This window comes from Apteryx rowi, unplaced genomic scaffold (assembly GCF_003343035.1).
Source record: "Apteryx rowi isolate R43461 unplaced genomic scaffold, aptRow1 scaffold_2023, whole genome shotgun sequence".
Lineage (NCBI taxonomy): Eukaryota > Metazoa > Chordata > Aves > Apterygiformes > Apterygidae > Apteryx > Apteryx rowi.
The window spans coordinates 1-10,591 of NW_020448335.1; the positions used below are offsets into that span (position 1 = coordinate 1).

General features: G+C 45.8%; 2 protein-coding genes across 2 annotated transcripts; both read right to left on the reverse strand.

The window, feature by feature from the left end:
• Window positions 1-4: 4 nt before the first annotated feature.
• On the reverse strand, window positions 5-3,182 carry LOC112965147 (pancreatic alpha-amylase-like; the record flags this gene model as incomplete). Its single annotated transcript, XM_026063894.1, has 5 exons — window positions 2,808-3,182; window positions 2,054-2,200; window positions 1,655-1,852; window positions 693-923; window positions 5-76 (listed from the first exon to the last, which is right to left on the reverse strand). Coding segments are annotated over exons 1-5 (816 nt in total), but the record flags the coding sequence as incomplete, so codon positions are not given.
• Window positions 3,183-8,446: 5,264 nt separating this feature from the next.
• LOC112965148 (pancreatic alpha-amylase) lies at window positions 8,447-10,584 on the reverse strand (the record flags this gene model as incomplete). The annotated part of the gene is made up of 6 exons (XM_026063895.1): window positions 8,447-8,756; window positions 9,459-9,584; window positions 9,694-9,815; window positions 10,031-10,130; window positions 10,225-10,347; window positions 10,439-10,584. Coding segments are annotated over 6 exons (807 nt in total), but the record flags the coding sequence as incomplete, so codon positions are not given.
• Window positions 10,585-10,591: the final 7 nt, after the last annotated feature.

The window sequence follows — 10,591 nt, forward strand, 5'->3', positions numbered from 1 at the left end:
CATATTTGAATTCTGTCACTCGGCCATTTTCAAAGTACTGACTGCCTGTGATCGGCTCTCCACCCAAGTCAATTACCTGGTACAGGAAAGAGAAAGCAGGGATCTATGCCAGCCTGACCAAAGTTAAAAAAAAAAAAAAAAAAAAAAGAGTACAGTGTACAGTCCTGAACATTAGTTCTTGCCTCACATCGAGAGAAACAACTTTTGTAATCTGCTAAGCACATTTGCTTCTGCTATGTAAATCAAACCCAATTCAGTATAAAACACGATGCAGACATGTGAAAATGGAACTGAATAAAGACAGGAAAAAGTTGGGCAATGGTCTATGGTTGAAGCTTTTTTAAAAACCAAAGCTATTCATCGTTTTTGAAGGTCTGCTCCAGAGAAGTGGTTAGCTCTTTCTTTGGCCGTATGGTTGTCATCACGTACTGCACCATCACCTCCTAGTCATATGACTATTAGAAGTCTCCAGGGAGCTGCTCCATGAAGATTTCAAGGCGTCTTGCAATTCTGGAGTGCAAGTCTCAATTTAGACTTCTGACCGCTAGACTGCAGGGCTCAGCCTTTGTGGGTTTGTAGGATCAAGCCCATAACATTACTTCCATTCCCCTGCATGAGGAAGGGAAAGATGGAAAGGAACAAAGATGACAGAAAGATGACAGAGGGAAAAAAAAAAAAAAAAAAGAGATTACCTCCTGGTAAACGAAAGGTCTAGATCCTGAAGAAAACCAGTTAGTATTTAGGTTGTGCAGCTTGTCTAGAAATGCCTTTATGTCCCCAGGCCACATATGCTTGGCAGCATCAATCCGGAAGCCTGCTACACCAATATCTATGAGGTGATTCATGTACTCAGCAACTTTGGAGCGCACATAGTCCTTTTCCAGGGCCAGATCCAGAAGGCTAACCAAGCGGCAGTCCCGGACCTGTCAAAAAAGTTTTGAGGTGTCACTCCTTCAGGTTACAAAACACGTATCTTGCAATAAAATGTTTGGGCTTTTCAACTAGTCAAATCAACTCAGCTTGTATATCACAACCATACAGAAGAAAATGCTTCCAAAGTCTGCACCAAAACAATGATAAAGTTACTACACAGCCTGATTCCCAAGTTTGGGCAGTCCTGAAGGATATCATCTCTCTGCACAGCTGTCCTCAGAATTTAGGATGAGAAACAGCATGGTGTAYGGTGGCAAAGTGGATGCAGTAAGAGCTCTAAACCCAAGAAAGAACAAACCTTGATTTAATATACAGAAAAGAGCAACACGCTCAGCCAGGGTAACACTTTGCACTGCTGCCAATTTTCTGCGGGGGCTCTTTATCAGTGTCAGCTACGCTTACAAACCCTAACTGCTCGCTGACTGAGCTAAGTACCTTGGACTCAACTCAGGAGCATACTCCTGCACATGCCCGCATGAAACAGGTGAGGAGGCTTCTTGATTTCTCAGTTCTTATGTTATTACATACCTACAGAACCTTGCCTAAACAGAAGCCGGCATTAATTACTTTAGTCACTACTCAGGTAACTAAGCAACAATTTCTGTGATAACCTCCTCCCTTTCTTTTGCTGCACTGTAACATTTACACAACAGGAGAGAACAAATGGAACAACAAATCCAGTCAAGAAAACAGATGTCAAACTTTCGTCACAGAAAGTTACCTGATAAGCATCACCATAATTTTCGATTTCTCCACTTCCAGTTTTACATTTACCGTCGTTGAAATCCCAGCCAGAGTACGGCACTGCTGGAAATTCTCTGTTCCCAGCATTAAAATAGCTTCCACAGGTAGAATAGGTGCCGGAGCCAGCCCCAGATCCACACATGTGGTTGACAACCGCATCCACATAGATATGAACCTAGAAAAGCAGTCACTGCATTTCAGTATGGTTTCTAAGAGTGGTAAAGTGACAGCCAGAGTTTTACTGCATCACCTTTAGTTCTTCCTCTTTTTCCCCCTTTTCTTTATTTTCTGCCTCCTTTGGGAATGGGAGCAGTAACATCCCTCAGCCAAAACAGTGCTTCCTCCCATATTATTTACACATCCTCCAGGCACTTACTCCAACGTTGTTGCATCTGGTCACCATGTCTCTAAATTCATCTTCATTTCCTGAGCGACTGCAGAGCTTGTAGCTGATGGGCTGGTATCTTTCCCACCAGGGTCTATTGGGATTAGTTACAATCAGATTTTCATTTGGAGGTGAAACCTGCAGTGGAAAAGATGCACCTTCATAAAATACCAATTCTTTCTTACTCTAAGTCTGAAGTGCAAAATGTGTGCTCCATGCAGAGATTTATTCTGGATTTCCAGGAGAAACAGGCTGCAATCCAACCCCGGTTTCCTCTCCCCCAGCATAAGCTCTGGTCTGTGAGGTGCCAGTCCTGTAGACTGTCAAGGAAGTTTACTTTGGTTCCCATGGGTTGCCCAGGTCCAGCACAGGTTTGCTTTCGAAGGGCACACACACTGCAGGGCTGAAGCTACAGACAGGATTTTTATATCTGGAACAGTGATGGCATTAGAAATGCCAAAACTCCATAGTTAGGCACTTCCATTGGAAAAAGATAAAGAGGAAATCTTAGCTTTGCAAGCGACAAATTTTGGAGGAAAGTATGCCTCTTTGTAACTGATCTGCTAGAGATGGAACATAATGAGCCTTGCAGGAGCTAGGGTTGCATCTAACAGCTTATATTACTTTCATCTCCATCTTCAGCAGAACAGTTGCTTGGACTCTGCTGTCTCTGATTCAGACATTTGGATTTATTAATCAAATGCTACAAAGCAATTTTACTACCTACTGCTAGGAAACAACGTACCTGAACTCCTCCAAATCCATTAGGAGCTAAATAGCGTTCACACTCAAGAGCGATATCGGCCCAGCGCCATTCAAAGAGATGCACAATAGAGGTCCTCCCGGGCTGAGTATTGGGGTTGTACTGGGCCCCGCAAAACCCAGCAGCTACAAGCAGGAGGAGGACCTGCATGGTGTCCGCCGTTTAAGGTTGTGGTCTTCTCACTGGCTACTTATATTCCTGCGTGATGACACAGTTCCCACTGCAGCTGACAGATTTCACACAGATAAATGCTGTCAGTTATTATTTGGTTACCTAGCTGAGTACCTTTCCACATTTTTGATCTTTCCTGAATTGCCCAACACCTGAAGATAAACTACTTTTTCACAAAGATATACATTATCGCCAACTGAGCAGCCTGCAGGCAGCGTACCCACATTCAAAACGGTACTCTTTCAAGTCTTATTAACAAAAATATTTTTGAAAAGTTTATTAAAAAATGTGATATATGGGCTCTCCAATGGTGGGGGCGGGGGGGGGGGAAGGGCTGGAAGATAACGCAAAAAGAATGGAATTATAGGACAACCAGAAGTTTAATAGCCCTATGAGAATGGGCTCACCAGTGTTCAAAAGCATCGCGCTCTCAGGATTTATACTAGCACAAAACCAGGGACCTGATCAGCCACTGTCAGTCAATAGTAGATGAATCATGTGACATGACAGGAGCCTTCAACAGGGGAATCACAGGGATAATGTGACTGACCCATAAACCCCAAAAGTGGAAGAAGGCTCAGAGGAGATGGGTGAGGGCAATGTGCCCATGGATCTCCAGGAAGAAGGTAGGGTGTGACTGACCACAGCTGTTGCAAAGAAAACTTATTTTATCTCAACACAAAGGGGACCGGAAGGTGACCTTTGTTTTATACAAACGGCTATATCGGATGCGTGGATCAGCTGACTGTTTCGCAGCTGAGTGGGTCAACTGGTTGTGTAAATGTTTTTCCCTGAGTTAATCAGAGGGAGTGTGACTGCCTCCCTGAGATAGCCAGAGCAGCATGACAGGGAGAGGGTGTATACCTGGCTCAGCACAACACAGGGTATAAAAGCTGAACAACTAACAAAAGGACTTTGGTCTTGAGGGTCTTGACAATGGGCTTGAGATGATTTCAACCCATGTATTCCTTGCCGGCAACCAGGGACACCCAGTGTCATGGAGGTGAGCACATTGCAGAGACCAGTAATGGGAATCCCATTTGTTTTGTGACCCAACTGCATCTTGCAATTGATATATTCAGCTAAGTGTAACTTACACTTGCATTGTCATTTCGATATATTGCTGTATCACTCTGCTAAATCAAAATCCCCTGTAACCTAAAATCAAGCAAATCTGGTGCTAAACATTCCACACCCTCTGCACGGGGAAGATCTAAAAGAACCTGGTCAGAGAGTGTTGGACTCTGACACGTAACTAGAAACTGACTTGTTTTCCTGCATATATATATTGCTAGAGTTATTGCCCAATCCTTGCTATAAACTGTGACAGATTTTCACCACACAGTTGTGTGGAGCAACTCCATTGTTACTATGTGGTAAAAAGTGATCTAAACTTCTAGTATTTTCCTATCCAACAGAGTCTCTGAGCAAGTTTTCCTCTCCCTTTGAATGACCGGTAGCTCAGCTCTTGCAAAGAAGAGAACCCAGAAGGAGATGCAGCAGAAGGGTCCTGGAGGCTTAACACAAAATTATATTGAGAATCCAAACGGAGCTGTTGCCTGAGCCCCTTCTGGCTTCTCCTTCAATTTCCTACTTCCAAAACCTTCTAGCTTTGGCTCGTAGCATGGTTTCAATTCTTCGTTCAGTACTGACCTATAAAATCAAGGCCTCACTGACAACACTTTATGAATAAGCTAGAGTCATGCTTATGATAAAACGATTTCTGAAAGAACTTCACCAGAAAACCAGTGACACTTGGTGAGTATCCATGAGAAATAAAAGAGGCCACAATACGGCACCACCATCCCAGTAGCAGAGGAACCTCTATGGACTTGGTAGCTGAATTTCCTCCTCTACCGTGTTCTCCCTGAAACTAGCCCTGTCACTCAGTGTGTGTCCTGTACCTCCTTCTCTCTCCCAGAACTTACATGCCAGGAGAAAAAGCAGAAGCAGGTCCCGTTTGCCCAAGCTCTTAAATGGCAAACCTATAAAAGCAGGCCCGCCCCTGTACTTCCCCAAGTGGTCCTAGCACAACTCCTGCCCAATGAATATACCAGTGATACCACGCTGCAGTGGTAGTGCCTTCCCAATAGAGAGCTGCAGTGTCAATGTGTGCGCAAGACCCAACGACATCAAACTGTTCTCTGTCCCACAAAAACAATCTCAATGCAAGCATCTCCCTCGCTGCTATTTAGCTTGGCTAAACATATAATAGGTATCTTTGTGACGTGTCACATATGTCTTTGTGATGGACAGACTGTGAAAATACTTCAACCATTTGCAGACAGGCTACTAAAATAGAACGTGACAGACTTAGGGAGGTTGGTCTTCAAGATGCTTCCTCATGGAGAGTTAACTTGAACTATCATGTATCGCTGACACAAAGAACATGTCAACATTTAAAACTTTCCATTCGCACCTACTCTAGACTAAGGACCTTATTGGCATTTGTTGCAGCTCCGCTTCCACTCCCCTCACACTTGACACCTTCTGCAGAGAACCAGAGGGACGCTGCTCAGGTGGTGATCAGTAGTTTGCCTTGATCAGAAGGTGTAGCACTTTGGCAAATTCCCACAGGGTCACCTGGCCAGCTTTCTTTGGAATGCTTTCCTTCTTTCTAGAAGTTGGAAACTGCCTTAGCCAACCTGGGGCCTGTCTTCCTTCTGCTCTGCTCGTTCTCACACTCCCTTCCCACAAGACCACTTCCTTCTCACAACGGTACTCACGGGACTGCATGTTTAAGGGCAAGGCTGGTATTGTTTCAGCCTCGAGCAGGCCACTGCAATAGCTGAGCTTCTGAGCTGCCCTTTTATTTCTCAGGGCCCAAAATTTCATCTGTCCTTAAGAGCGCAAAGGCCATAGCTTAACTTATTGACAAAATGTACTTTAAAAGTACATCTCAGTGCAACCTATCATCTTCACAATATTGGAGTTGATCAGCAACAAAAAATGACCTCTGATGGACAGATTTAACTTGTAAACACTGCCGACTGCAAAAAATCCCAAAACTACTGTAGTTGAAACCAGTGTGCTAAGAGATGGATCCTGATGCACGCTCAGGTAAAGCTTAGTCATCTGCTCGGAAGAGTGCTTTGGCGAGGGCTACCACCAATACTTTGGGCTTGGTTACATGGCGAGCAAAGCAACACAACTGTTTTCTCTTGAGCAAACACCAGCACTGCACTGGCTCAGATAGATCCAAGGAGAAAAAACAGCAGAAGAGGAGATCATGGAAGAATGAAGCAACTGCAAAAGAAGGAAAGAAACATAGCTTGCTTACCAGGTGCTACTCTGCAAGGCAGTGCACCAAAAATGCCTCTAAAATGATGAAGAGAAGCAAAAAAAATCCCCAGAGTCAGGCCTTCAGATGGTGATATGACTCAGCAAAACTCACAGTTTCCACAAAGAAAGAGAGGACCACTTTGTTTGCAACAGATAATGCACTATTGCATAGCGGCTGCAAAAATCCGAAATCCTACACTTCAACAAATGAATTAGACATCCTGCTTGGCCCTGGAAAATGCTGTACTTTAACAGGATAAAAGACCCCAAAATGTTTCAGATTTTCATTCCGCACTGGCATAGCTGTTCCTGACACCTATTCTGTATAAAATGGAGCAGTGAAAATGATGATGACATTTTTCTAATTATAATAATTCTGGGAATGACTTGAAGACCGGGAAGAAAGCTGACTGTACCTCAGGGCTTCACAACCCATCTAAAAGACGTGCTGTTGTTCTGGATGGCAACGCTGCTTACTTCCGTAAGTGTCTCGTGCCTCACTGTAAAGCACTGGGCCAAAACTGCCTCCGTAAAATTAAAAGCCCTCCCCACCCCCACTCCCCCCCAAACCTGCGGTTCAAGCCTGGTCCTTTCACAGCAGTCAACGTCTCAGTCCAAGCAGCGTTTTACTTCCACCTAGTAAGACTGCCTCGTGATTTCTGCCTCCGTACTGCATTCAATTCCAGCATCAGATGCAGAGCTAAGGCTCAACCTGCGATGGCGTCAGCCGGCAAAATACTCACTGCCTTCCAGCATCAACGAAAATTGGATCCCAAAGTGTTTGCAAGCACAGACGTCTCCCTCTCCCTATTTGGCACGTTCTTGCCTCCTGTTCATTCATGGACTTCTCGGGGCCATGTGCATCAGGTCAGTCATTTGCCACAGCCGCTGGAGGGGGTTGAGAAAACAACGGCGATCTTTATGGCTAGACCGAGTGTAATATGCCGGGTCAGGTCATCTCTGAACGACAGCTAACATAGCATCACCTGGTTTCCCAGGGCTGTAGCTCACTGCCAGCACAGCTCCCACAGACAGGGCTATGCTGACCCAGAAAGAGAGAAGGAGCAGGCGGCGCCAGGCTGTTGCAAAGGTGCGGGAGGCCTCCCCGATCTGATCCCGGGGCGGAAGACAGGCTTGCAATGGCTATTAACTGCTGCTGCAAACCAGCCTCTCCTCCTCACTCCGTCCACGTGGGGCTCCCCGGTCTTGGACACCTTTCCAGCGAGAAGATCCAAAGGCCACTGTTGACCAGCAGGCCCTCTGCCCTCAGCAAGGTGGCTGTAGCCACCCCAACCAAGGGAGATGGTAGGTCCAGCCCTGGGCCAGGGACACGGCCTTTCTTCATGCTCCCCCACCAGGACTACATTGCCAAACGCCCTGAACCCTTGAGCACAGTCTGAGCCAATCCCTCCCCAACACAACCACACACTCTGCCTGTCTCCCTCCCTCCCTCCCTCCTCTCTCCCTCCCTCCAGAAAAGGGAAACAGCCTTTCAAAATGGACCTTGCTCTCAGAAACAGTAACTCTTGCAATGCCTTTTGTAATTGCCTTGGCAGACTGGGTCACGCCAAGTGTTTTCTCCCAAGGAGGCATTTTGCTTTGAAGTGACGGTGGCGTGCTCACATTTATCTGGGGATTGTCTCATGGCTGACGGCAAAACTGTGGAAACTGCCCAGTCTGTGCTCAGGCTCCATAATTACGCGAGATATTACAGAACTGTCAAATGTAACGCACCGTGGAGATGGTGCTGTGCTTATGCCACTGTCACAATGACTAAGCGATGCCCGGACACACATCTCGCTTCACATATACCTTTGGAATAGCCACCGTGAAGGTGAGCTTGGAGCAGGCCACTGGGGTCTGCCAAGCCAGACGCTTTGTTTGGTTTGTCACCAGAAAGGCATCTCATTTTTGTGTCGATACACACAGCTAGCAGCTGACTGGCCACAACGTGGCTACTCCTCACCACATGATGCGTGTGCATGTATCGGCCTTGGAAATAAGCCCTTTTAACTTACCCAGGCTTTTTTCCCTGGTGTTCCTGCAATCTGGGAAGCACAGTGTCACATTGCCAGCACATCCTTAAAACCTACCATTGCCCTGCCACTAAGTGTGACGTGAGATAGTCACAATCCAATCCATTAAGAGAAGAAGCATTACTCTTTCATTTAAAGCCCATTTATTATTTGCTAGACCCAGAGACTCGCTCATTCTTGAATACAAGGCGATTGCATAGTCAGAGATATTGCATACATACAGACCAAGAGCAGAAACATGTTTTGCTTGAGCTACAATTTAGCATCAACGTGAATTGCAATGAATGGGTCTTCAGCATAGTTACTAATCTGGAAATTGGCCTTGCCATCACCAGAAACATACACCTGTATTCCAGTACATCTGTTGCCCTCCTTCTGTCCAGAAATAACATCACAGTAGGTACCAGCAGGCAGTCCGGTTTGCAAATTCACATGCATTTGCCTAAGTGAAAACAGGTGAATGCTCTTTATGCTGGGTTTTCAAAACAGGTATTTCAACCTGCCTCAAGCACTTCCGAATCTGATGCTAGTCCATTACTTTGAAGGGCAACTGAATGGGAGAGAGTTCTCGGTTTACCCCCTGTATCACCCCCTACCCTCTCCTTTTCGCCCTCTAGACTAATGGGGGTTGCAAGCAAGCACAGGAACCTAACTCAGGCTGTAGGGATACCACCAGTCATCAAAAAGGTAGTATGGGACAAAATCAAATGGTTCACTGAGCTTCACAGCAGGACACACGCTGTTAGCAGTAATTAGAACTGTGACTGTCCAGCCCATTCAGATTGGGTGGCATGAGAGAGGTGAGAGTTCCCTTTTCACTCACAGCTGCCAAAACTTCAACTGCTACTACTCCAACCTGTGGGCATTACTCTAGCCACAGCCATAGTTTCTCAGAGGGAGACAGAGAGAGAGAGAATATGACTAGCAGACCAAAAACACTAACAGGCCATTTCTACACCTTCGGATACTCACTTCAGATCCCTAAGCCTTAGCTTCTGTGTTATCACATCTCCTTCACCTGATTGTGTTCTATTGCAAAGACATTCCCCTTCCCAGCACATCATCTTTGTTTCAGATTGCTCTTGAGGCACTGTGCTTCTCTCTAGAGCCGCCATCCCACAGCCTCTTCAACCCCACGACTTACCAATCATCATTATTAAAGACGATGAATCCTTTATTACCACGTCCAAAAGCCACTTGATTGCTGTTGTTGTCCCACCAGTTTGAGAAAGGCTCACCATCCACCACGTTACGGAAGATAACCATGTTCCTGGAGGTGCAAAGAATGGCTGTTGCTGTAACTGTAAGAGCTCTAAAGCAACAAGGAACATGATGCAAAATTAACTGCTTTTGCTGAATGTTTCTCCACAGCGCCCTACCTTATTTGACGCCAGCGATGTTCACAGACCCAGTCATTGCCACAGGTGGAGTCTGCATTAATTGTAACAGATTTCGTTGATCCATCCGAGTTGCTTGGTGGTCCATACCAGTCATTAACATCCTTTCATTAAAAGAGAAGTTTTACCATTCGTACTGAAAATGCGGAGATACTGACTGGAGAGGAAAGCTAGAGATAACACTATATTTCCAACACGTAGAACAGCACAGGACACAGAAATCATTTAAGATTTACAAGCTTAACCAGACTTGACTGATTCACTGGCTCTCTTTGGATCCTTATGAACAGCGAATTGATCTTCGTTTTTGTAAACTTACCCGTCCATTTTCAAAATATCTTGGCCAACGAAAGCTTGACATCACCCGCGTGAATCCATATGGATGAGCCAGCATGAAACCAACTGCCATTTTGTAAAGCCTGTAAGACCAAAAGTAATGAGACATGGAAAGGGCCATCATGCCAGGGAGAAAACCCACAAAAGCAGCATCACCCACACAACGGCATCTCTTACCTGGCATCCCAGAAGGTTAGAATCGAAGCTCCACCAGCCCCGTGCCCCCGCTGGTTATCGTGATTATCCACAAAGACCAGGGCTCTGTCGGAAGGCACAAAGCCCCAGCCTTCTCCCCAGTTCCTAGACAAGAAGACAAAGGCTTGAGGCTACCCTGTCCAGCTGTGCATCCAGCTGCATTATCCCGCAGAAGTCACAGGATGGTCACCCTTACTTTAAGTAGGCCATCTTTTCGCCATTCCACTTGCGGATCACGGTCCCCAGTTTTGCACCATATTTGAATTCTGTCACTCGGCCATTTTCAAAGTACTGACTGCCTGTGATCGGCTCTCCACCCAAGTCAATTACCTGGTACAGGAAAGAGAAA